Consider the following 27,567-nt stretch of genomic DNA (forward strand, 5'->3'; position numbering starts at 1 on the left):
CTCCATCTCACACATTTCCAAATACACTGACCCCACACAATAACAAAATAGACAAACACCTTCGACATTAGTTGGCTCCTGTTCCCAGAACCAGATTTGTTTGAGGGGTTACCTTTGAGGACCAAGTCGAGGAAGACATTGAGGTAGTCTTCAGAGTCAGAGTTGAGGACGGAGCGGGAGATGCAGGCTGTCAGGGCACCGAGGGCAGCTAGACCAGCGGACTCCACCCTCTCACTGGCTGTCTGGAACACCTGCACAGGGATGGAGGCCAATCAAACTCTCCATTCAGACTATCAAGATGCCTCGTGTACTGTTCGAGACACTTTCACACAATTCTAATAGTAATTTTCGATGTTGCCAGCCCCCCAGGTTTCATTGAAACGCACCTCCCTGCGCAGCGAGGCCCAAAGGCCTGGTAGGAATTCGGCTAGCTCTTTATGTTCATACACAGAAGCACAGGCAGTCTGCAACACGAGGATGAAACACAGCTCATTAAGACATGAATGCCATTTACTTTATATATAAACCACAAAGATGATCTGAGGTGACAAACATGGTCTTACCAGAGTCTGCAGGGAGTCCACCTTGGCACTCTGAACATCTGAGTCCAGCTTCTCAATGATCAGCGGCAGCAGGAACTGTTGAAGCGAGACAATCAACAAATCATGACTACAAACACCCAAACGCTTTCACTTGTTCACTTTCTGTCTCTCACAAACATACAACCATACACAAAGACTATATCTGATGTCCTTTAACATTCTAAAAGGCTATATGTTGTGTGGTCTCGCTTGCCAGACACGGCAGATGTGGGAAGAGACGACGCATTGTGTGTAGCGTGCAGTACAGTACGTCTTCCCCACCTCTGCAAAGCGTGGTGTTCCAGTGAGCACGGCCCTCAGGGCGAGGATCAGCTCTTCCTGGGTGATGCCGTGGGGGTCATTGGGTGGCTGGGTGGCGACACACAGAGACAGCCATGGATGTCAACCATTTCAAAACACAGAACAACTCTAACATTCCGTTTTTATTTATTGAATGAACTTAGTTCCAGCTCATCAAAAGACCTTCCTTAATACTCTTAACTCTTAAAAATGAATGTTCATCAAGTACTGTTCTGAGTGATCTCCACTATCAAGCTCAATCTGAATCACAAAAAAAAAAATGGAATAATACAAGCTGTCTGTCAAAGTGTTTAGACTCGGGGCTTATCCATTTCCTATAATCCTCTGCCAGATGCTAGTCGGTGTCACACGGCTCAGGTATCAGAGCACACAGGACAGCGAGTCACATACGCATTGTCTCCTGGGTAGGTTCATCTGGCGGGTCTAAGTCCACAACAGCTGCACAAACAAACACTTACCGGGCTGAAGTCTATGGGGAAATAGCAGGATGTAACTTCAAACAGCTCCTCTGTGAATTTACCTGAATAAAGAAACACAGACATAATATTACCGTCTACGGATTGAGGAATCGTTAGATAATACATGTATTAAATCTCTAACACTTTCCGTTGGTGACACCAGCCCATGATTTGGTCGCACAAAAATGTTGTTGCGGCACCACGCAATATATATATATATTTTTGCAATCACCTTATGAAATCATTCACAGTGCTACTTAGTTGGTATGCTTCAAGACATACGTTTCATCCAACATGTACAAGCAGAAATGCATGAACAGGATGTGCAATCTAAACCAGTGACTCGGGAACTCCGCTCCATATGGCTAGCTCTCAGGAGAGCTGTTCTCAGTCATGACATGCAGGTTTTCCCATGCCTCCGCACACCCTAATCTCTGCAATTTGCAGATACAATTTCAGACACTGGTAGTCTAAACAACACGAGCAGCACTCGCGAGACTACACTAAGTTACTTCCGAAACATGACTCAGCTTCAATTAGTCTCTGTCCAGCCGTCACTCACCACAGACTAAACAAGCAGAAGCCAATGCTTCATTTCTCGTAACCAGGACAGGGTTAATCCACAACAAAAAGTCAAGAGTTCATATCACGCCTTGACACCGTGTCGCTATTGTTACCTGACACCGTGTCGCTATTGTTACCTGACACCGTGTCGCTATTGTTACCTGACACCGTGTTGATGGTGAGTTTTGGTCACCTGTGTGCCGCACACGTTTAGAGGGTCTTTTTTCCATGCTTGTCGTTATAGCACGTTTTCCTAAGACACAGCTGATCAATTTCCTCAAGCAATGTCATTTCCCTGTTCCTGATTGAATACAAACCTGCCTTCACCTCATTACTGAGGAAGCAATTAAACGAAGATGAAAGTGTTACAAGTTCACTCAATGCCCAGTAAACCTGAGCAACATTGAAACACAAGACGACAGCACAACTAAAAAGGTACATAAAACACGTTTGTAAAGTCTGGAATAACAACGTGTGTGTTCTCACCCAGATCATAGCCTCCATGGATGATTTTCCTAGCGATCTGGAAGGCCAGGAGAAGATTGCGTGGGTCCCTCTCCCCATCCACTGACTGGACAAACCCAAAGACAAAGTCTGCACCCAGGCCCTTCAGCTCTGTGGGATGGGAAAGTGGTCCATCAATTCAACAACATGCAGATAAGCAACATACAGAGCATGCTGGTTTCTCCATGATAGCTACCACTCTACCTCAGCTCTTACCTGACTCTCTGGATTCCATAAGCTGGGTTAGGATGTTGTAAACACATGACCGCTCCACCAGCATCAGGGACTGTAGTGACACAGAAAGCAGAAACAGGGTCAGGGGTAATGCAGTATAAGAAACATAGAGGCCCCCTCTGTATGCTAATTATTTAGGAGAGTTGACACTTGACAGGGCAGGCTGGATGTCCTCACCTGCACATGAACGTCCTGGAAGAGTGATTTCAGAATGGACACCGCAGACCCAGGCGGCAACACTGAGCATTTTGTCTGAGAGGGTATTTCAAAACGTTGGTCAGGAATAGGCCAGATATACTCTTGTCTGTCAGTTCACCTTTGACAATATTCGCATTTCTATCTAACATTCACGTCAAACTTAACATCAGGCTACTAAGACTGAGACTTACCAGCGCTTTCATCCCCTTTAAGACATGTGGTGTGATGACATAGTGGTCCTTGAGTCTGTTCTCATAAAACGCTAGAAGGACGTCCACTGAGGGCAAAACAAATAGATGATAATCAATAGCCAATGACAGGACATATAGCACCCACAAACCAAAACGACACAGATGTGTTATAGTGCTGTTCACCTTCTCTCTCTGTGAGGTCTCCATGGCACTGCTGCAGGACATTGGAAAGGAGCTGGACACCACGGGCTCGGGTCTGGGGTTGGGAGCTGGCCAGATGCAATCTGCACAGAGACAAGATGGTCAACTTGTTAGTGTTGGCTGAAACGGCATGACATTGAAGTTGATGACAATGATAGTGACTGGGACAATAATGATTAATGTAACTTAAACATTACCCCAACGCTTCAACCAACTGTAGTATTGTAAACTGTCCAGCCTTGAGTCCTAATCAAAGGAAAATGCATTTATTCAGCCAGAGGAAAGACAAGTGGTCAATGAGTAGGATATATCATGCAGACACTTTTAGGGGACAGGGAAGTAGGTTCAGAGTCTAATGTCAAAGACACTTTGTGCTAATATGTTGAGAAAAAACATTTTCACAGCAGGCTGGTTAGAAAGTTAGCAAGCAAGTTGTGGCCAACAACATATGTTCATTCGCTTGACTTCAAAGACATTGATTGCCACTTTGTATACGTTGATAGCTACTGAACAGGCTGTTGTTGTCCGTTTTTGAAGTATGCACTTGAACCAATGACGGGTTAAACACAGAAAGTAACGTTAAGAGTTTTGATGGCCTGCTGCTAGCTAGCATGCTAGCCAGAAGTCATGCTGGGCCACCAGTCACGCGCGATTTCTGTATCGTTCATTGACGTTCATCTCAAAAACCAAATCAGAGAGAAAGGTGGCTGAAATACCTGTTGCGGTGTCTGCGGCCTTGCTGTCCTGTTGTCCCGAAACAAATTCTTCTACCAAGCCCACTAGCAAGGCACTACCCGCAGCCATCACGAACAGCCTTGGTTCAACCAAACTGAAGTGAGCATGCGTGGAAAGTTCTTGCGATTACCCTGAGAGCAGTCACAAAAAAAGTAACAATATCAAATATGATATTGAACCCCATGCATAAATGTGCAAAACCTTTTTTTGCAATGTAGTAAAGCTGTACATTCTTTACTAACCAAATAATACATAAAATTGTTGTGGAATTGCATGGCTATGTGCATATTCTAAAGAAATGTTATATATGGAAATGTTTATATTTCTATTTATCATTTGACCGTTCATCTGCAAAAAAATATGTATATAAAGTTAGTTTTGGCATGGTTGAGGACTTTCATTTGTTCAAGGGATGCTCCCCACCCCTGGAGGAAGTCGTGACGTGCCACAATCTGACACCCCTGGCCTTGAGCACGCGCAGGCGTAAAAAGTTACTGTTGCTACCCGCACCAGGAAGACAAGGGGATTTAAAAACCTGCTTGAGAAAAATTAGAAAGGTTTGAAATTGACCACGGTGTTAAACGGAGAATCATATCAACAATCATTTTGGTTTACAATCTAAACTATCCGTTTAGAATACTTACCTGGTCGTGAGTACGTGAAAGGTTGTTTACTAATGTTAACTAGCTAAATTAGCTAGGGCTGTCTCGCGCAACGACGGATGGTGGTGTGCGAGTTATCAAGCCAGCGATCTAATGTGAGCTTGCTAACAAGTTGCTTAGCAAATTGTTGTCCACGAAGCTAGCTAGTTGGCACGCTAACTTGTCTAAGTAGAATGTATAGAGGGCAGTCTAGGCATAATGCAATCAATTATTGTTGACATTTATCCCGTTTAGCTTGCTAGCGAGTCTGCACGTGACTACTCCTTTTGGAATGTTGGATCGCATCAAACAATAATAAAGCAGAAGTAGCTAGCCTGCTCTTCCGTGCTTACAATTTAGTTGTGCGACCAGTGTTCACATTCAATCTAACGTTAATTTGTGGACTCTGCTATCAAGAAAAGCACCTTGACCTAGCGAGATAATTTTATACAGCGGATCTAGCTATATCTAATAGTTTTGGAACTAGGTAGCGGTTGGCTAATAATGGGGCCCCGACATAGTTAGCCAACTGATAATAATCATGGGAGGATGTGTTGGGCGAGAACGTGAGGACACACAGGACCACGGAGCATCCAGAAGCAGTGGAAGAGCACACCGAAAACGTGGAAGTAAGTAATGGTAACTTTGTTGTCTAAGTGCATCGAATAGGAACATAGTTCAACACATTACGTGGTAAATGTTTACCATGTAGTACCGTGTCTACCCATTTCATTACTACAACATATTAACCCCCAGAGAAATATGGATTTCGTCCTTAAGGTTCACTCTTAATAACACGGGTATCCAATCTGGACTGTGCCCAAATAACTATAGGATACATTTGTAATTTCCCTTCCCCCATCTTGCAGGACACAAATGGACACGAGTTACTTCCTGTTACCTCTCTACCAGTACAGAAAAAATGTATGCTCTCACTACTGTAAGTCGCTCTGGATAAAAGCATCTGCTAAATTACTAAAATGTACCAACCGATGGCTGTATAAATAGCTACCAACACAACTAGGCTAAACCTAATTTGATCTGGGAAAACACCATTGGTTGACTGTCAATAATACATCATAGTAGTTGAGCTGACTCTTCACCAACAATGTTTTCATGTGCAAGTCCATTACCTTGCTAAGATTATTTTCTGCAGAAAAATAGGAGCAGACTGCCATGTTTAACCTGTTATAGTTTGTTGGCGTTTAGTGACTGATGGAATGTAGATTGCTGCCAAAGCACTTTGCATAAAGACTAAAGCTACAGGCTCCAAATAGCTTAGGTCTAATGAAACACAAATTGGAAACTTCCAAGGGACACGGAAAGCAGTAAGATCCCTCTGCCACATAGGACCTATCAACACCTCGGCCTAATTTAGAAAATGCAATCTTACACTGGACTGTGGGACTGTCATAACACAGTTTCTAAACCCAGAGGCGCAACATCGCAAGACTTCTGGGAAAGCTTGCGAAACAGACCATCCCAGGGTTTGAGAAGTCAATAAGTGAAGATCCGATGATGCATTTCTACGCATGAGCTTTCCTAGCCAACATCACCTTCAAGTGTGATCGGGATTTCTATTGGAGAAGCAGTTCGTCTTTCTTCATACTGTACGGTCTTTAGTCACAATGTGCCATTAGACTTCCTTGGTGTATTATACAACAGGGCTCCCGAGTTGGCGCAGCGGTCTAAGCCACTGCATCTCAATGCTAGAGGGGTCACTACAAACACCCAGGTTTGAATCCAGGCTGTATCACAACCGGCTGTGATTGGGAGTCCCATAGGGTGGCGCACAATTGGCCCAGCGTCGTGCGGGTTTGGCAGGTGTAGGCCGTCATTGCAACCCGAGTTTGTGAAACGCTGCCTTAGGAGCAGTGAGTGTTTGATGCAGGTAGACTAGAGGCACTCCCAGGCCGGTAATAAGAACAAGTCGTGTCATGTGCCCTACAGCAGTGGTTCTCAAACCTCTCCCCGTGGACCTCCAGCCATTCCATGTATTTGATCTATTCCAGAGCTAGCACACCTGATTCAACTTGTCAACTAAGTATCAAGCCCTTGACTGCGTGAGTCAGTGAGCGAGTTCAGGCCTGAGTGAGTTCAGGCCTACAACAAAATTGTGAAACGTCTGGGGGTCCCTGAGGAGAGGTTTGCGAACCACTGCCCTACGACAACTGTTCCACCGGGGCTGCGTGCACCAGGCCGGCATGCAGTGTGCCATGTGAAAGCAAGGAGAAGTCCGATGTTTCTCAGTGCCATGTCTCCCATTATGGCTAGAAATGAATACCAGGGTGCTAAGTTAAGGACAACTTGCTGCCTTTTATTTTCCCTACCTTTATTTAACCAGGTAGGCTAGTTGAACAAGTTCTCATTTACAACTGCGACCTGGCCAAGATAAATCAAAGCAGTGTGACAGACAACAACAGAGTTACACATGGAATAAACAAGCCAATACAATAAACAAGTCAATGACACAGTAGAAAAACAAGTCTATACAGTGTGTGCAAAAGGCATGAGGTAGGCAATAAATAGACCATAGGAGCGAATAATTACAATTTAGTGATAAATGAGCAGATGATGTGCAAGTAGAGATACTGGTGTGCAAAAGAGCAGAAAAGTAAATAAAACAATATGGGGATGAGGTAGGTAGATTGGGTGGGCTATTTACAGATGTACTATGTACAGCTGCAGCGATCGGTTAGCTGATGTTTAAAGTTGGTGATGGAAAGAAGTCTCCAACTTCAGCGATTTTTGCAATTCATTTCAATCACTGGCAGCAGAGAACTGGAAGGAAAGGCAGCCAAATGAGGTATTTGCTTTAGGGATGATCAGTGAGATATGTGGGTGGAGGTATTGTTTTATTCTTTGGTGTAGAACTTAATTTGGGTGTAAGCATTTGTTTAATTATAACCTTGGCCAAGTCATGTTGTAGCTACATGTAAAATAAAGGAAACACCAACATAGTGTCTGAATAGGGCGTTGGGCTGCCAAAACAGCTTCAATGTGCCTTGGCATAGATTCTGCGTGTCCTGAACCTATATTGAGTGTTGCAACACTATTCTTATGAAAATAATTATGAATACGTACTTTATTCAACTTGTATGTTCTTCCACAAGAAATTCCATAATTTGGTGTTTTGTTGATGGTGGAAAACACTGTCTCAGGCACCGATCCAGAATCTCCCAGAAGTGTTCAATTGGGTTTAGATCTGATGACACACACAAACCCACCCACCCACACACCCTTTAAACGGCCCTAGGCTCATTTAAGACCCCTCTTCCAAAGTCACTTAGATCTCTTCTAGCCATGGTAGCCAAAATAATGGCCAACTGGGATTTTTTATACATGACCCTACGCATAATGGAATGTTAATTGCTTAATTAGCTTAGGATCCACACCTGTGTGGAAGCACCTGCTTTCAATAGAGTACCGAAGTATGAGTCATAATACCATAAAAACTAGCGGTCAAACAAGGAAATGGTTTTAATCATTTTCCCGCCATTCATATTTCCCATGGGGAATATCAGAAACACTTAAAATAAGGGCTGTGTTTTGTGTAGGCTTACCCTGGCGTGAGGGATAAGGGGACTTATATATCTCTCTCTATCTATATTGATACATCACCTTGTCCAAGAGAGATTTACATGGTTAAGGTGATATATATATATAAATTGATACAAGTCCCCTTATCCCTCATGCCAGGGTAAGCCAGCCCTTATTGTAAGTGTTTCTAATATTCCCTATAGGAAAAATGAATGGTGGAAAAATGATTGGAACCATTTCCCTGTTTGACTGCTAGGTTTTAATGGGTATTATGACACCTCCACTGTGGGGCTCTATATCCACATCAAAGTTGTCTAGCAACTGGGGCTAAGCCTAGTTGATAGCAGTTTTCTAACAGCTTTTTGGATGTTCCGTGGAGGTTTGGCAGGCGAGGCCAAGTTTTATCTTTAGCCGCAGAATGTCGGGGGGGAGGACTGTGTTTTGTAAAAGGGGACAAGATTGTCAATTACAGGGGTGACTATATGTGTTCACAGTGAATTTGTGCTTGGCCCAAGCCTCATTTCGACTTTCATAGAATTCATTCCTACATGGCTGTTCTGTACTGTCTGTAAAATGGGTACTTCCTAGTCTTGCGGATATGCTTTTAACTTCCAATGTTGGTTCAGGGCTGAAATTGGCCTACTTCAACATTGACATTGTAGGGGTGAAAGCAGGCCGTAGGCCTCTAGGAACAGATCCGCCCTATATTTAGTGTTATCGGGGGAGTGAGGTGCTATGATGTAAGATTGTAACCTAATATTTTGAACCCAAGTCCCAAGATTATACTTTTTAACAGCCACATACAGCCCACCGCTACATCACAAGTGTATCTTCGTGTCCTGAAACAATACATTACGTGATCTACAATGCAGTCCTGTCTGTAAAATGCATATTACCAACACCCCAGTGTGGCATTATCTGCCCCTTCGTAACCTCAACAAGCCCCACATGAGGAGCACACCCTGCTATTGCGTCATGTCTCTGGAATGCTTCTCTAATGCTGCGGCAACATGGATTCATGATGGGTGGAGGTGCTCCTTGGCCTAGTGCTGCAATATCTGCATACCTGGAAATAGTTCTGCACGTTTCCAAACTATTTGCTAATCTGATGTTGAAACGTGAGCTGGTAATCAAGGCAACACGTTAGACCTATTCACTTTTTTCCCAGAGGCCTAGTCTAGGCTATACGATGACTGGAAAGTATACAAGTTATTTTTCCCAAGACCGCATGTATGTTGAGTTGAACGGACAGTATATGATGTCCCTTACGACAGAGTTTCCCAAACTCGGTCCTGGGGCCTCCCCTGGTGCACATTTAGTTGTTGTTTTTTGCCCCTAGGACTACACAGCTGATTCAAGTAACCAACTCATCATCAAGCTTGGATTATTTGAATCAGCTAGGGACAAAACCAAAACAGGCCCCAGGACCGAGTTTGGGATACCCTGCCTTATGACATCACATAGTGTTGCACACACAGTTGTGTCCTAGTCCTGTATGCTGCCTGATCCAACAACTCTCATAGACTATTCCATTACTCTGCTTGAGTGCTAGTATGAAGATTATTACACTCTACTCCCTGTATATCCTACACTGAACTACCGTTTACTCCTCGTAAGCTACCTGCACTCTAAATAATTTGTTTGGTGGAAAGGTGACCCTTTTTTAAATACTTGGCAACTGTCTTTGTTGCCCCTCCTTGCTGCACTTGGTTAGCCTAGTTGTCAATGAAGACCAGAGATACCGCTGATCATGTTAGGACAAAAATCGCCGCCTCAGCAGACTCTTCTTTGACCATTCAAACACTTGTTTGTTAGCTAACTGGGCCCGTTTAGTACCATGTGACAGACCGAGCCGAAGTCACACTCTGGTGCCAACTATAAAACTCAGCTGCTCAGTTTGACACCAAGTCCTCATTGGAGGCCGGGACCTACGTCTCCATACCATTCTGAGAGCCTGGCCTGGTGCTGAAGGAACACTTTACCACATTCTGAAAAGTGTTTTGCTGGCTTCCCCGATAGGTGTGCAGTGCTAATCCAACGCTAAGCATGGATTATCTTTCAGATGTACATGGTGTAATACTGTCTGCATATTCTAATTATAAACCCCGATTGAGGGTATAGAGAGCTGTGTGTGTGTGGGGGGGGGGTTCTTTGCTAGCAATGTAGGGAAAACTGGCAGGCCCAAATACTCCATAAATGTCCTCTTAACTGTTGCATCTGTGCTAGTGAAACGTTTGGAGATGGGAACGCCCAGTGCAACTGAGATTGCCACACACTCACTCTACGCTATCCTGGACCGTGTATGGCGCGGGAGGTGGAATTTTATTGTCCAAACACCCCCCGCTCTCGGGAATGCCTCCTTTGCTCTGTCATGCAAACGAGCAGAGCCTAGATTGGTCTTGTTTATGTTGTGTGGCTCACCTGGCTGCCTTGAATCTGACAGAGATGGGTGGACTTTGGTCATGATGATGTGGAAGAGGGTTTATTATTGCTGGGTGTACTAGTCCTCATGGAATATCTAACGCTGCAAAGGCCTGCTGTGGCATAGCCAGAGCAACGTGTAACGTCTATTAGATTCTTAAGTATCTTTCTAGGTCTGTTTTTTTTAAAGAGCTCTAGTCTTCTGTGTCTTGTACAACTTGCTTATATGGTATTATGATGACCTTCTTGAATGTAGGTGATAGACTATCCTATTATAATGAGATTCCAGGCATTGACAGACGCCACAACATTGTTGCTCTAGTTTCGTCCATGGTAATGACTGTGTCATGATGATGCCCCCCCACATTGTCTAAGCCCCCTCTACTAACATTCTTTAATGGGTGTTGTTCACTCTGCGTCGGAGATCAATGGCTGCTGGTAAGTCTCATTAGGTAATAGGCTATCTAGTCTATTGTACTTGGAAATTCATATTTGAGTAATTTAGCAGACACTCACATACAGCGCGAGGTGAGACCACAACATAGAGTATAGAGCACATTTAGGGATGGGAGGGGCGAGAGACCAGAGGTGGCGGAATGGAGTGCTCTGGTTTGGGTGTAGGGTTTGAGCATAGCTTGAAAGTAAGGAGGGGCAGTTCCCCTTGCTTCTCTGTGGGTAGGCACCAGATTCTTGATGCGAGCATCGACTGGAAGCCAGAGTGTGCGGAGGAGCGGTGTGACATGAGAGGACTTGGGAAGTTTGGACAGTAGACGGGCTGCTGCGTTCTGGGTAAGTTGCAGGGGTTTGATGGCACAAGCGGGGAGCCCAGCCAACAGAGTTGCAGTAGACTCCAGACGGGAGAGGACAAGTGCCTGGATTAGGACCTGTGCCGCTTCCGGTGTGAGGAAAAGTCATACTCTATGGATGTCGTAGAGTTCGAACCTGCAGGCACAAGTCGCTGCTTTGATGTTTGCAGAGAACGACAGCATGTTATCCAGGGTCAGGCCAATGTTCTTTCCACTCTGGGAGGGGGAGCACCGTGGAGTTGTCAACCACAATGGAGAGGTCTTGGATCGGGCAGGCCTTCCCCAGGAGGAAGAGCAACTCCGTTTTGTTGAGCTTGAGGTAGTGGGCCGACATCCAAGCTGAGATACCTGCCAGGCACGCAGAGATGCATGTCGCCACCTGGGTGTCAGAATGGAGGGAAGAAGAGTAGTTGAGTTTCATCCGCATAGCAATAATGGGAGAGACCATGTGAGGATATGACAGAGCCCAGTGACTTGGAATAGAAATGGCTTAGTGGCCAACGGATAGTTGGAGGAAGGCAAAGAACCTGGATTGCAGCCTTGACAGAGTGATGATGTGGGAGGTACTCCCATTGCCCTATCATGTCTTCCGAAAACCGTCAAAAGGCCAGATATATGCAGCAGACATTCCCTATCATATGCTAGATTGTATATACCCAGATAATCCCCATGCCCAGATAAGAACCTAGAGTTAACATGTTTACCATGTGGATGCCCTTGCCTTGGACATGCCTACGATCTAACTTTGGGAGGTGTTGAAAACAGTTCTGTGTAGCTTAACTATATTTTGTAACAAATAGGCTAGAATGGGTATCTGGTACTTTGACATTAGCCCTTGATGTAACCATATGGGTTTTTAGAGAGATGTAACCCAGTATATATTACTGAGCATGTGACTAAAACTGTACCTGTTTCAATGCACTAAACAATGATGTGTAGCGATATTCTGGTACATAGTCTATAGGTTGATTATTAGAAAAGCCTTCTAACAATGTGACTTTTTGTTGTGTCCCTCCCTGCAGGTCGCAATGAGCCCCTGAAGAAGGACAAGCCCAAGTGGAAGAGTGACTATCCCATGACGGAGGGCCAGCTCCGCAGTAAGAGGGATGAGTTCTGGGACACAGCCCCGGCCTTCGAGGGCCGAAAGGAGATCTGGGACGCTCTGAAGGCAGCCACCGTCGCCCTGGAGTGCAACGACCACGAGCTGGCTCAGGCCATAGTAGACGGAGCTAGCATCACACTGCCTCACGGTGAGGCACACACACACACGCAAGATATGGGGAAGCTATGATAACCTGGGGGCACATTTGGAATCTGAATAGACTTGAACTGTCAGTACATTTGGAACAATGGTAATATTACACCATGATGTTTTTGCACAACTCTTGACCTGATTATGAAATCTGATTCATGTTTCTCTGATTCATGCCTGAGTCAAGACCACTTCCTGAGCAGTTGTGAAGTAACACACATTTAGCAACGGAACATGTTTTTTTCCCCTGTCTGTGTTCCAGGCTCCCTGACAGAGTGTTATGATGAGCTGGGTAGCCGCTACCAGCTACCCGTCTACTGCCTGGCCCCTCCGGTCAATCTGATATCCGAGCGCAGCGACGAGGACCCCGGCGATAGCCCCGAGCCCACAGCCGCCCCCAAGAAGGAGTTCCAGCTCAAGGTGCGCCTCTCCACGGGCAAGGACCTGCGCCTCAGCGCCAGCATGGCCGACTCCATCGGGCAGCTGAAGAAGCAGCTTCAGGCCCAGGAGGACATTGACACGGCCCACCAGCGCTGGTTCTTCTCAGGCAAGCTGCTCACGGACAAGACCCGCCTGCAGGACACTAAGATCCAGAAGGACTTTGTCATCCAGGTCATCGTCAACCCGCAGGCCCCCATTAACTAGGTCCCAGATGAAAGGAGGATCGACGGAGGAGCCCTGGATAATGGTTTTACCGCTGATCTGTAAAACAGAGAGGTGATTTGGGGAATTATAGTTAAGAGATGAACAACAGAAGGGAGAAACTCTGAAGTGCTGCTTTTCATTGTTTCATTGTTTACCATTAAAGAGTGTGGTTCTTTTCAGTGTGTCACTTCTCTATAGGACGGTTGGTTGATCGATCCAGACGTTTCAGACCACTCACCCTAAGGGGTGTTCACTGTCACTCACCACACTAACTTTGAAGTAAATCATAGCAGAATTGCCCTCCAGATGTGAGACACTGCAGGTGTGCACCGCACGGCATGTGCAAGGGGTCTGCGTCTGCACTAACCAAGTGCCAATTGAAATCGCAGAATCTTTTACGTAGTTTGTAAAGCACATGTTTTTCTGTCCCTGCTCTCTACTCTGGTACCCTGTAATGGATACTTCCCATAATCCTCCCTTAAGTGATATACAAAACTTTTTCTCTCATTGTTTTCGTTCTTTTTTTGAGTTAATCTCAAAACAAAGCTTTTTTGCACAGTTGATTTGTACTTGCGTGGTAGTTTGTGTGCCTTCAAGGAAGAAAACAAAACAGAATCCTTAGGGGGGAAAATGCTATTTTTACTGCTAAAGCCTTCTGTCTCTAGATTCAGGAATAATCGTTTTATAGATCCATACAAATCCTAAATATACTGCTGCGTTTTTCGATCAGGTGTCTATATCAGTTATTGCATTTCAAATGTACAACTGGTGTTTCCATGGATGTTAGCCCCATGTTGTCCCTAATGGTTGCATGCGCCCCCCACGCTCCCATGTGTCAATGTACTGTAAAGTGACAATGATTAGAGAGCCTAGCCCTTGTATGCTGTGCCACATTACAATCCTGAGGTGAAATGGGAAGCTCAAGCTACAGTGAAGATGATAGGAGAACGTCTCTCTGTTTTAGTATATATTCGTGGAAGAGGAACAGTGCTTTTCTGTCTGTCTCGGGTGGCACCTCGCTGCACATGAGGTGCTCCTTTACCCTTCACGTCAGTCCTTTGCTTTTCCATCTCTCTCTAAGCGCTTGTGCCTCTTTCTTTTATGGCCTCATCAAAAGAACATAAACAAGATACCCCATTGGTGGATAGTTAAGCTGGAGGTGGGAAGACTTGTTACCAGGTTATTGTCATCATAGTTATGCTATCATTTAAAGGGATATTTTGGCAATGAGGCATTTTATCTACTTCCCCAGTGTCGGATGAACTCGCGGATACTATTTTTATGCCTTTGTGTTTAGTATGAAGAAAGTTAAAGGTAGTTTCACAAGCCAATGCTAACTAGTGTTAGCGCTCTGACTGGAAGTCTATGGGTATCTGCTAGCATGCTATGCCCTTTAAGGATTTTAGGTTTGTTGTCTGTATTGGCATTTGAACTTTATCCAACTTTTAGCTCAAACAGTTGATCAATGACTGCTGGGAATATATTTGTTAACCTTTATGCAAATTTGAGTATTTCTCTCAATTTACAATGTATGTGCAATGCAAAATAGACCTCGTACCTTTTGATTCTCCCCTTATTTAATATATACAGTAGCATTAGCTATGACTATGTAAAGGTTCTTAGAAACAAAACATAGGAGCCTGCTATGTTCAGATTGCTTTGTTGTTGTACAATCAACCTTTGATATTGTTCAGAGTTTCATATTGCCTTCATCTCTGTTTTGAAATGTTGTCCCATCTATAAAAGTGTTCAAATGGCCACTTTTCTTTTAATGGGATGTCCTCACTATAACAATCATGTACCTTGCGTGAATTGGCTTGGCCCTACCTACCCCCCCCCCCCCCCCCCCCCCACACACTTTGTGTGACGGTTAGCACATCCATTTGTGCTCAGAAAAATACCTAACTTTGCAATGGGGCCTTTTTTTACAGTCTCCCACCTCTCCTGTGTAAAACAGCAGAGACCCATGTTCTGTTATCTGTGTTGCTTCATCTTGTCTCAATCCGTCCTTGCAGAATGTGGCTCAAATGTTTGCTTCATCTAGGTTCATTTAGTGCTATGAGAGGTAACGAGATACGTCGGTCTAACATCAATGTACAGTCCCTACATCGGACAGCACAAAAATAGAAACCTCAATGTAATCTATGTGAGGGAGCTGCACGATGTTGCCAGTAAGGACAAATCTGATACCACCGAGCAATGACATCACACAAGGGCCGTGGTTCGATCCAGGCCAGGGGAGCAGGAGAGAGAGAGACTTCTCTGCTCTTCCTTCAGTTTTCTGAGGCCTGTGAACCTCCCATCGCAGTAGTTGGGAGAGATTTCAAGTCTAGGAAAGATCCCTTATGCAGGCAATTAATCAGACACGCTTTCTGTTTTAGTAAGAATGTACAAGTATGTTTTGTATGCATGATACTTGTTTGATCATATGGGGGTCAGATCAGGAGTTTCATTTGTATGTTTCTGTAAAGTCCTATATTAGTCATGGTACACAGGTGGACTCAGTCATGCAGTAGACTAAAGCTGGTAATATGGCCATGGATATTTATTTTAGTTATTTTGTGGGTTACTTTAGGACACCATGTACACTGCTTTATGTTCCTCTCGGACCTCGGATACCAATAAGCCATTGCATTTTAATCAAGCATTTTCACCAGGGTGGATCATGAGGCCTTGCTCAAAGCAGAAACATGCAAATTGTGTTTTTGTTGATGTATAATGATATATATATATATATGTATTTAGTCATTTGGAAAAATATAAGTGATTATTATATGAGATTTCTGATAATTAAAAATGCTTACAACAACTCGTTTTACAAGTGACGTGTACATTTATAAGCTGATTTTCAATTACAATTATTGTTAAAGGAAATCTCTCTTAATTTTATCCTGTAGCCAAATCTGTATGTGGCCTTGGACCAGAATATCCTAACTAACCTCTGAATAACAATCAAAGTGAATTTTTATTAGTTTAAATGTTTGTGTTCTCTTGTTCCTTTGGTGATCCATTTTTAAAGTTCAATACTTATTGAATGGACTCGCCCCACACAGTGCAAGATCAGGTAATTGATTTAGGTCATACTGCCATCTTGTGGATATACAGTATAATTTTGTGTATTGATTATTGACTGAAATTCTCTTGTGGTGCACTAAAGAAACATGAGCACTTCCTTTCTTCTATAGAAATAAGATAAAGGAAGAGAGGGTGAGCGAAAAGCACATGGAGCGCGTGACACGAAGCAGAAAGATCGGCTACTCCTGGACTATAATGCAGAAGACCGGAGAGTATGATGTTGAGTACTCGGTAGAGTCGTTGATGATGGCATATGCTCCTCATGGGGCGACTAAGCCATCTATTCTACTCCCACTAATTCAAGTATTTCCAGTCTTATTGCGCAGATCCCCACCATTCAGCTTTACTCCCTGTCTGTAACATGAATGAGAGACCATGCTGTTACCCTAAAGACCATGGGTATGTTTTTGCTGAAAGCCATATAAGGCTCTGATTTCCCTGACCTCTGTGTTGAAGAGTTCACAAACCCCTGCATTATCTCTGACTTATTTGAATATACTATTCTCTTACATTATGTAATTTACGTGTCAGTCATTTTGTTTTCCAGAACCGGAACACTTAATTGTGATCATATCTTCAACAAATTTAACTTTGATGGGACACAATGAGCAAAGGATGTTGGTGGGTTACTGGGCTTTCTGGCTCTAACAAGGTATGTTTTGAGTCCCTGATGAGTCCAGTGAGCCTCGCCCAGTGAGAAGGTATGACTGCTGAGCAGGCTCTGGTCTGGTCTTGTGTGTTTGGCTAGGCTTGTCTGATCCAGAAGGAAATACCACCAGATTAGGTTATGCTGAGTTACAGGATATGCAGCATTCAGTCGACCATCCTCGGTTAATTGAAGAATAATTGTGAAACATTAAAGTTATTTTTTAGATAAAACTATACTAAATATATTCATGTCACCAAATAATTGATTAAAACACACTGGTCTACAGTAGCCTCAGCAGCACTCTGTAGGGTAGCACCATGGTGTAGCCGGAGGACGGCAAGCTGCTTTGTAAATGACATCGCCGAAGTCAAGAATCGGTAAGGATAGTCAGTTTTACGAGGGTATGTTTTGACAGCACGACTGAAGGATGCTTTGTTGCGAAATAGGAATCCGATTCTAGATTTAATTTTGGATTGGAGATGCTTAATGTGAGTCTGGAAGGAGAGTTTACAGTCTAACCAGACACCTAGGTATTTGTAGTTGTCGTGGTAAACATTAAGTGTTGGGCCACCACGAGCTGCCAGAACAGCTTCAATGAGCCTTGACATAGATTCTAAGTGGCTGGAACTCTATTAGAGGGATTCGAAACCATTCTTCCTCGAGAAATTCCATAATTTGGTGTTTTGTTGATGGTGGTGGGAAACGCTGTCTCAGGCTCCTCCCCAGAAGCTCCCATAATGGTTTAAATTGGGTTTAGACCTGGTGACTAAGACGGCCATGGCATACTGTTTAGATCGTTTTCATGTTCATAAAACCCTTCAGGGACCACTTGTGCCCTGTGGATGGGGTATTGTCATCCTATGGGCTGGGGGCATAGCAATGGTGGCCAAAATAATGGGCAACTGGGCCTGCCCAGAATTTTAATAGATGACTTTAAGTGTGATGGGATGTGAATTGCTCAGGAACCACACCTGTGTGGAAGCACCTGCTTTCAATATACTTTGCCTCCTTAATCACACTTTAGCGTTAAAGTAAATTATTTCGCCTCTATGGCCTATTTATTGCCTACCTTCCTACGTATGTACAGCACACACTGTACATAGAAAAATCTATTTTTTTTTATATTTGTCGCACTGTTTTGCTTTATCTTGGCCAGGTCGCAATTGTAAATGAGAACTTGTTCTCAACTGGCCTACCTTGTTAAATAAAGGTAAAATAAAAAGTGTTTCCATGATTTTGGCAGTTACCTGTACATACACACTACCAGTCAAATGTTTTAGAACATCTAATTGAAGGGTTTTTCTGTATTTGTACTTTTTTCTACATTATAGAATAATAGCGAAGACATCAAAACTATGAAATAACATATATGGAATCATGTAGTAAACAAAGTGTTAAACAAATAAAAATATATTTTAATTTTGAGATTCTTCAAATAGCCAACCTTTGCCTTGTTGACAGCTTTGCACACTTTGCAGTCTCAACCAGCTTCATGAGGTAGTCACCTGGAATGTATTTCAATTAACAGGTGTACCTTGTTAAAAGTTAATTTGTGGAATTTCTTTCCTTCTTAATGCGTTTGAGCCAACCAGCTGTGTTGTGACAAGGTAGGGAGGTATACAGAAGACAGCCCTATTTGGTAAAAGACCAAGTCTATATTATGGCAAGAACAGCTCAAATAAGCAAGGAGAAATTACAGTCCATCATTATTTGAAGACATGAAGGTCAGTCAATACGGAAAATGTCGAGTTTCTTCAAGTGCAGTCTCAAAACCCCTGTGTCATCGATGGCCAGCCAGCGTACACGGTTAGACGCCTCCTGAGGGTTCGACCACGGGGCAGGGGTTTCCAGTACCTGGTTGACTGGGAGGGTTATGGCCCGGAAGAGAGTTGCTGGGTGCCTCTCCTCGCTAAAGACATCCTGGACCCGGCCCTCATCGCCAAATTTCACCCCCAGCACCCCAGTCAACCAGGTATCTGCCAGGTGGATCTCCGGGTGGCGTCCCTAGAGGGGGGAGGTACTGTCACGCCTTGATCTGTTTCACCTGTCTTTATGATTGTCTCCACCCCCCCCCCCAGGTGTCGCCCATCTTCCCCATTATCCCCTGTGTATTTTCTGTCTGTTGCCAGTTCTTGTTTGTTCAAGCCTACCAGCCTTTTGTCTCAGCTCCTGACGTTTTCTCTTCCTCATCCTCCTGGTTTTTGACCCTTCCCTGTCCTGACCCTGTACCTGCCCGCCTGACCACTCTGCCTGAGCCTGCCTGCCGTCCTTTGTTCCATCTCTGGATTTCCGACCTCCGCGTGACCTGAACCTGCCTACCGTCCTGTACATTGGCCTCTACTCTGCATTATCGACCCCTGCCTGCCTTGACCTGTCATTTGCCTGCCCCTGTTACAATAAACATTGTTACTTCACACAGTCTGCACTTGGGACTTACCTTGGTACCTGATAGAGCGACGGTTGCTGATAATGGGCCTATGTAGATATTCCATTTAAAGGACAGGGAAGGGACTGTAAAATCTGCCGTTTCCAGCTACAATGGTCATTAACAATGTCTACATTGTATTTCTGATCAATTTGTTATTTTAATGGACAAAAAAGTTGCTTTTCTTTCAAAAACAAGGACATTTCTAAGTGACCTCAAACTTTGAACGGTAGTGTGTGTTTTCTCAACAACAGGTTATGGTCAATGTCAGACTGCAGTGAAATCTAACAGTTTAGCTCCCACAATCTTCTTATCCATTTCTTTCACCCAATCATCAGTCATTTGTGTCAATGTAGTACATGTTGAGTGCCCTTCTCTATAAGCATGCTGAGCCTTTGGTCTAACACCATTTTTTCCCCCAGAAGTTTGCTAAGAACTGGCAACAAGCTGATTGGTCTGCTGTTAGAACAAGTAAAAACCGCTTTACCACTCTTAGGTAGCTTCTCTCCAGGCCTGAGGACCAACACCTTCCTCTAGACTCAGATGAAAGACAGGAGTGGCCATAGTCAGCTACCATCCTCAGTAGGTTTCAGTTGTCAATGCCAGGAGGATTGTTATTGATCAAAAACAATACTTTTTACACCTGTCCCAAAATAACTTTACAAAGTTCAAACTTTTGTGCATGAATACGATGGCTCACTATTCGTTGTTAGCATTCCTGCTTAAGTTTGCCCACTTTGCCAATGAAGTAATAATACAAATAATTGGCAACATCAAAAGGTTTTGTGATGAGTAAGCCATCGATGAAATATGTAGTTGAATTGGTCTTTCTGCCCATAATTTCATTTAAAGTACTCAAGTGTTATTTTCTACAGTATTCTTTATATCATTGATCTTGGCTTCATAATACAGTTTCTTGCTCTTAATTTCTCAATTTGCAGTAAGTCAGCCAGTCAGATGTGTAGCCAGACTTATTAGCCACTCCTTCTGCCCCATCTCTTTCAACCATACAGTTTTTCAATTCCTCATCAATCCATGGAACCTTAACAGTTCTAACAGTACATTTCTTAACAGGTGGCATGTATGTTAAAAAATTGTAAGAAGCTATGTCATAAATTCATCAAGTGCAGCGTCTGGATGCTCCTTATTAATCGCATCAGACCAACGTCAGCCACAAGAGTCACAGCAAAATTTTTTTGTATGATTCTATTTTAGGCCCAGCTTTTGAATCCTTGGTTCTCCTAGATATAGCATCCAATTACTGCATCCAATGGTTACGGAAACCACTTTAGAACAGAGTTCTACAGTATTAGTAAAAATGTGATCAATATATGTGGGTGATCTTGTTCCTGTAGTGTTTACAGGCATTGGTTCCAGTGGGAAGCTTCCTCTTGAGCGGAAAGCTTGATGAAAACCAGTCAATATACATGTCCCCAAGAAAGTAGACCTCTCTGTTTACATCACATACACGATCAACCATTTCACACACATTATTTAGATACGGACTGTTAGAACTTTGTGGCCTATAGCAACACCCCAAAAGAATAGGCTTTAGATGAGGAAAGTGAACCTGCAGCCACAGTACTTCAATAACACTTGACATGAGATCTTCTCTAAGAATGATTGGGATATGGCTCTGAATATATTCTATATACAAAAGTATGTGGACACCCTGTCAAATGAGTGGATTCAGCTATTTCAGCCACACCCGTTGCTGACAGGTGTATACATTTGAGCACACAACCATGCAATCTCCATAGACGAACATTGGCAGTAGAATGGCCTTACTGAAGAGGTCAGTGACTTTCAATGTGGCACCGTCATAGGATGCCACCTGCCCTGGTCAACTATAAGTGCTGTTATTGTGAAGTGGAAACGTCTAGGAGCAACTAAGCCGTGAAGTGGTAGGCCACACAAGCTGACATAACGGGACCACCGAGTGCTGAAGCACGTAGAGAGTAAAAATCATCTGTCCTCGGTTGCAACACTTACTACCTAGTTCCAAACTGCCTCCGGAAGCAATGTCAGCGCAATAACTATTTATCGGGAGCTTCATGAAATGGGTTTCCATGGCCGAGCAGCCGAACACAAGCCTAAGATAACCATGCGCAATGCCAAGCGTTGGCTGGAGTGGTGTAAAGCTTGCGACCATTCAACTTGTTTTTTTAATATCGTTGTGGAAGAACTTGACTGGCCTGCACAGAGTCCTGACCTCAGCCCCATTAAATACCTTTGGGATGAATTGGAACGCCGATTGCGAGCCAGGCTTAATCGCCCAACATCAGTGCCTCAACTCACTAATGCTCTTGTGGCTGAAGGGGAGAAAGTCCCCGCAGCAATGTTCCAACATCTAGTGTAAAGCCTTCCCAGAAGAGTGGAAGCTGTTATAGCAGCAAAGGGGGACCAACTCCAAATTAATGCCCATGATTTTTGAATGAGATGTTTGACAAGCAGGTCTTCAATACTTTTGGTCATGTAGTGTGTGAATATATAGCAACACCTCCCCCATAAGCATTCCTGTTTCTTCTACAGATGTTATGTCCTTGTACTGCTACTGTTGTATCATCAAAGGAATTATCTAAGTGAGTCTCAGAAATGGCTAATGTATTTATGTTTTCTGATATTAGCAAGTTATGGATTTCATGAACCTTATTTCTAAGTCTACATATATTAATATGGGCTATTTTCAGCCCTTTCCTGGGTAACTCAGAGATAGACATAATATGGAAAATAACAAACAAGTGTGTGTGTGTGTGTGTGTGCGGGGTTAAAGCTACGAACCCATACGCTTGGCTCTTTTATCCCTTCCAGGCTTTTAGGAGGGAGGGTGGACAAAGAGCCTTTCATATCGGATGTAAGCAATGTCCCCACACTTTTGGCAGCTTTCATGGCCGGGATAAGTTATTTTCTATTCTGGCGCACAGCTTCAGGATAGTCCTTGTTGAGGAAGATGTACGTTCCCCTCAAGTTCTTGGCTCTTTCCAGAACCTCTACCTTGTCCTTGAACCTCAGGAACAGCTACTATCGGCCTGGGCCTGTCACCTGGGCCGGTGGTGGGTTTTCCTGTGGGCGCTCTCCATCTCAATCTTCCTGTGATCTATCTTCAGTTTCTCCAATATAATTTCCCTCACTTTGTCCTCAGACTGCATCCAGGTATCGTGGAGATTCTGCAATTCCGTCTACATCAATGTTGTTCTGCCTTGATTGTCCCTCGAAATAATCTGATTTTATTGTCATTGTTATCATGGATTCACATACAGAATTAATGTACTCTCTCAACGACTTAAAGATTGTTGTCATCTTGCTGTTTTCAGTGGCCATGATGGTGAGCATTTCCCCACTGAAGTCGGTTACAATGCCAAACTGCAGTCAGGTCAAGACCCTGGTGAGGACGACGAGCATGCAGATGAGCTTCCCTTAGACGGTTTCTGACAGTTTGTGCAGAAATTATTCGGTTGTGTAGACCCACAGTTTAATCAACTGTTCGGGTGGCTGGCCACAGACACTCCCCCAGGTGAAGAAGCCACATGTGCTCACCAGGTCTTGGGCTGGCGTGGTTACACGTCGTCTGCATTTGTGAGGCCTGTTGGACGTACTGCCAAATTCTCTAAAACGACGTTGGAGGCGGCAACAGCTCTGGTGGACATTCCTGCAGTCAGCATGCCAATTGCACGCTTCCTCAAAACTGTGACATTGCACATTTTAGAGTGGCCTTTTATTGTCCCCAGCACAAGGTTCACCTGTGTAATGATCATACTGTTTAATCAGCTTCTTCATATATCACACCTGTCAGGTGGATGGATTATCTTGGCAAAGGAGAAATGCTCAATAACAGGGATGTAAACAAATTTGTGCACCAAATTTGAGAGCAATACGTTTTTTGTGCATATGGAAAATGTCTGGGATCTTTAATTTCAGCTCATGAAACATGGGACCAACACTTAAGATGTTGGCTTTATATTTCTGTTCAGCGTTATAGCCAGTGTAGCATGCACAACAGACAGCCTGACTCATAAACAGTCACTAGTTTGTCATCACCACTAGATGGCACTGTGCACAAGATGTTAGAACAAGGAGGATTTTTTGGCTTGGAAACCGGTGTACAGTAATAGGCTGCAGGCCGATTCCTTCAACTGAGAGCTTATATTTGAAATGTTCCCTGTAGATAAAACGTATTAGGAACATACACCATGTTCAGATGTAGTCATCGATTCAAAAGTGTTTAGATTTTTCCATTACTGTTTTCACCATTTATGTAACATGAGGCTGATGGACAATGAATTCATATAATATTATTCCCAGTATTGAATTGGAATTGGCCTGAAGACAGGACCAGAGGTGGTCAGCCAAGGACATCTGTGATTTCTGCTGTCCCCAGATCTGCTGCTTGGCTGCCTCCACTCAACCTACTGTCACACAATATCCTAATGTCACTACACAGTCCCACAAGTACTCCAACAGATAGTATTTGACCCGGACGTGAGAGATCATTGAGATTTTTGAAAGATGCTTGAGTAATCCTCAGTAGACTATACTGTAACACCATACAGTAACGTTACATTTCTTCACAAGTCGACTGAGGTTTTTTCATATTTTTCCCAATGTTTGACGCCCATGTACATATGCACAAGATAACACACATGCACACACTATACACACTATACACACACACACACACATTATACACACACTATACACAGTACTCTCTCTCTCTCTCCCTCTTAAAGCAAATACAAACTACAGGGCGGATGAAAATCCCTGAAAAAGGGCCCTATTGATGGAATTTCTCAAGAGGAGTTTGTGGTTGGCTGCCCTGCCAGGACCTGAGTGGAATCAGGCCATTCTACACTGTGTGCCATTACAGACCCATAATGAGCCTATCAAATATGCACAAACGTGCTCAAAACAGTTTTCAATGTGTTGAGGTGCTCAGCTGAGCAATCTGGAGTCTGCGTAGGCATATTTGACTGTAATTTACCCCAATTACCCCAATAGAAATGGGCTAATTTCTCAGCTTCTCAGAACGAGCAGTATCAACATACTAAGGGAGAGGGATACACATTTCTGCCGTGTCTGAGAATGAGCTCTGACTGAATCTTGTGGGATAGCTTGTAGGCATGTTGAAGAACATACATGAAGGATTTGGGTGATTCAAAAAATATTAGATAATGGTGGACAGGTTCTGTTTATCGGGCGCACAACCAATTCATGTTTTACTCCTTGTGTAAATCCCTTCTGTGCTTGGGCCGACTTACAGCAAATGTCATAGGTATGCACCGTCAACGGGGAAGAAGGATTTTAAGGTCACAGCTGTTCGTGGCGGAGGGCTATGGAGCAGGGCATGTAGGGTTGCTCTATGATCTTGTGCAAACTGGGCAGCTCTTTGTCCAGAATAACAGAAGGCCTTCAGAGCCTTCTGACCAGAATAGAAGAAGCAATCCTGTCAGGGCAGCAGATCTTGCAGAACACAGTTCACGTGAGTCAGTGTGTGTGGGGTTGGAGGCCCGGGGAGTTAGTGGGGCTTTAATGCTAATCTGCTGCCATCTCCTCGTGGGCAGCTGCCTGGAACGTTCCCCCACCTAATGCTCCTCACCTCATAATGCTGCTCACCTCAACACAATGGGCATAAACCTGTGTTGAGGTGAGCAGCATTCCATGGGTTGATATGACGTCACATGGTCTCAGTGACTCCAGGGGAGGACAACAGCAGATGTCGGACACCTTGTCTTTCCAGGAAGTGGGCTGTGGACCCAATGACCAAACCCCGGTCCTAAACGGGTTTAAACTCCCTAACCTCTCTACACAGATCTCTTTGAATATAGCAATGAAATTAGCATACAGAGGTTTAAAGTAAACCATCCACCCTCACTATGCAACATATTACAATATCACACAATCAAAAGTCATGCCAATCCCAATTAGCCAATTACAGGAATCAACACCTGTGAACTTAACATATGTTTCACTGACACACATTCTGTCCCTTCACTGGATGACAGGGGGCAGGGACGGGAGCCAGAACAGGGTGTCCATCTCACCTTACTGTAGTAAAGCTATTGAGTTCGATGTGGCCTGGTTCCATCTTAGAGCCAGATATCCTTTCCCCTTAAGGCTGTGGCACCAGCTCCCTGTCTAAGTCTTGAGCCCCCTGCCCTGCAAGCCAGCCAAACACTCCCAACAACACAAACAACATTAATAACATCCCCTGTAATGAAACACGTGCCCCAGGCCAAATAAAGCTTCTCCTCACCCTCTATCCCGGCCCTATGGACCAATGAGGACGCTGCGCATTGGCTCCTGCTCTGACGCCAACCCTAACCAACTCCAACACCCTCTGAGCTACTGATAGCCAGAGGCTTAGGAGAATCCTGAGGTCATTTGCTAAAACTCTGCCAGCTAATCTGTTAATGCGATTGTTTTTAATAGGGTGACGGTGTATTTGTCTGTAGAATTAAGGTAGGCCTGCATCCCAAATGGTACCCTATTCCCTATGTAGTGCCCTACTTTTTTACCTGAGCCTGGCCGAAAGTAGCACACTACGTATTGAGGAGTAGGATGTCATTTGGGACGCTCAGAGTGCTGTGGTTGGGGATGTGCTGCTGTTTCCAGGATACTGCGAGACCATTGGGTAGAATGGGCCCGTAGAGGGTTACATTCTTGAGGGGAAAACAACATAATTGCAACTGGCCTAAATATTTCTCCGCAGACCGCATGATGGAGATAGTGGAAAATGTACAGGTAAATGCCCAAATAAAGGAAACACCAACATAAAGCGTCTTAATAGGGCTTTGTGCCATCCCGAGACGCCAGAACAGCTTCAATGCGCCTTGGCATAGATTCTACAAGTGTCTAGAACATGACGCTAAGCATGATGGGATATTAATTGCTTAATTAACTGAGGAACCACACCTGTGAGGAAGTACCTTCTTTCAGTATACTTTGCCTCAGGCGTTTCCTTTATTTTGGCAGTTACCTGTAGGTTTGTGTCAACATTTCAATGTATCAGATCGCATTCATTTTCATTCTGTGTTTTTTAGACTGTGGTGAGGGATTGAATTTGATTGATGCTTGCTTTAAGGGTCTATTCCATCACCATTTTATATGGTGCTCTTTTTTGAATGTTTCTGTACATGCAGTCTGTTATGTTAATTTCTATGGAGGTTGTGTCGGGACGGGAAATAGCAGCATATGTTTCTGTTGGAGTTCTGGATATTGATGGCTTCCCCAGTGGACCTCTTTACTCCCAATGGGCAGTATCCACATTCGTGCACAGCATTTCATTTAATTCACTGTGTGTGTGTGTGTGTTTTAAGAGTTATTCAGTAAAGTCCTACCATGCCAAAATTCTTTCTGCAGTCTTGTGGTTGTTTTTCTCTGAGAAAAAAAAGTCAGTCTAACCCAGCAGGCAGCGGCGGCCATTTGACAAAATGTCTGACAACCGTTTGAGTCAACATAACCAGTCTAGCTTAACCAGAGCCGTCCGAGGCACGGTTCTGCGCCTACTTCCAATTAGTTTCCCCAGCTAGTATCCCCTCTTACATTATCTATCTCTGTTTTCTGTTTCTCCTGTCCTGTTCTGTCAGTGGACAAGGGAGGAGGAGGGGGGAACATAAACTGTGTGTGCGTGTGACTTTGTAGAGCATATCCCAGTTCTACCAGCAGGAGTCGGTGTGCTCTCTCTTTCTTTCTTTCTTTCTTTCTTTCTCTCTCTGTCTCACTCACTCACTCGCTCTCTCTCTCTTTCTTTCTCTCTCAGCCCTTTGGCAGAGAGGAAAGGGTGAAAGGGGGAGAGGGAGAGGGGGGCTGGGGGAAGATGTGGGTGCCACGTTTGCATCACAGTACTGTAATACTATTCACAGCCAAGCTGGCATTTTTGCTGCCTAACTTTTAATCTGAGGAATCCTGCTCGTTACTAAACGCTCAATGTATAATCCCACTGACCAGAAAGACTCTTATTCATTCAAGTTAAGAGAGAGAAGAAAAACATTATAATTCCAACATTCAATAACATTAGGCCCAGACCTACTACTCGTGGGAATGGAACAGTGTCTGCACTGTTGCTCACGCTTTTCTATAGGACAAAACACAAATCACCCAAGACTGTGCATTTACTCAGAGGTGGCTGC

At 44.0% G+C, this 27,567-nt stretch overlaps 2 protein-coding genes across 2 annotated transcripts in view; one reads left to right on the forward strand and one right to left on the reverse strand.

The window, feature by feature from the left end:
• The window catches only part of LOC139368014 (MMS19 nucleotide excision repair protein homolog), a 19,845-nt gene extending 14,809 nt beyond the window's left edge, over positions 1-5,036 (reverse strand). Inside the window, exons 1-12 of the mRNA XM_071106498.1 lie at positions 3,969-5,036; positions 3,450-3,498; positions 3,235-3,335; positions 3,052-3,137; positions 2,840-2,914; positions 2,645-2,714; positions 2,411-2,539; positions 1,361-1,422; positions 864-950; positions 564-638; positions 387-464; positions 113-251 (exon numbers count right to left, since the gene is read on the reverse strand). Of these exons, the coding sequence (XP_070962599.1) occupies positions 113-251; positions 387-464; positions 564-638; positions 864-950; positions 1,361-1,422; positions 2,411-2,539; positions 2,645-2,714; positions 2,840-2,914; positions 3,052-3,137; positions 3,235-3,335; positions 3,450-3,498; positions 3,969-4,056 (1,039 nt within the window). The 5' untranslated portion in view covers positions 4,057-5,036. The remainder of the gene's footprint in view (positions 1-112; positions 252-386; positions 465-563; positions 639-863; positions 951-1,360; positions 1,423-2,410; positions 2,540-2,644; positions 2,715-2,839; positions 2,915-3,051; positions 3,138-3,234; positions 3,336-3,449; positions 3,499-3,968) is intronic.
• On the forward strand, positions 4,881-16,101 carry LOC139368016 (ubiquitin domain-containing protein 1-like). The gene is made up of 3 exons (XM_071106503.1): positions 4,881-5,257; positions 12,418-12,645; positions 12,910-16,101. Exons 1-3 carry the CDS (start codon positions 5,170-5,172, stop codon positions 13,290-13,292), a joined length of 699 nt encoding a protein of 232 aa, XP_070962604.1. The 5' UTR covers positions 4,881-5,169; the 3' UTR covers positions 13,293-16,101.
• The last annotated feature ends 11,466 nt before the right edge of the window (positions 16,102-27,567 follow it).

The sequence above is a fragment of the Oncorhynchus clarkii genome, chromosome 16 (assembly GCF_045791955.1).
Source record: "Oncorhynchus clarkii lewisi isolate Uvic-CL-2024 chromosome 16, UVic_Ocla_1.0, whole genome shotgun sequence".
Taxonomy (NCBI): Eukaryota; Metazoa; Chordata; class Actinopteri; order Salmoniformes; family Salmonidae; genus Oncorhynchus; species Oncorhynchus clarkii.

Excerpts from the sequence above, each read along its gene's own strand:
- LOC139368016 (XM_071106503.1), top strand. The coding sequence starts at position 5,170 with ATGGGAGGATGTGTTGGGCGAGAACGTGAGGACACACAGGACCACGGA. Across the intron at positions 5,258-12,417 it reads AGCACACCGAAAACGTGGAA|GTCGCAATGAGCCCCTGAAG; the intron begins GTAAGTAATGGT and ends CCCTCCCTGCAG. Across the intron at positions 12,646-12,909 it reads TAGCATCACACTGCCTCACG|GCTCCCTGACAGAGTGTTAT; the intron begins GTGAGGCACACA and ends TCTGTGTTCCAG.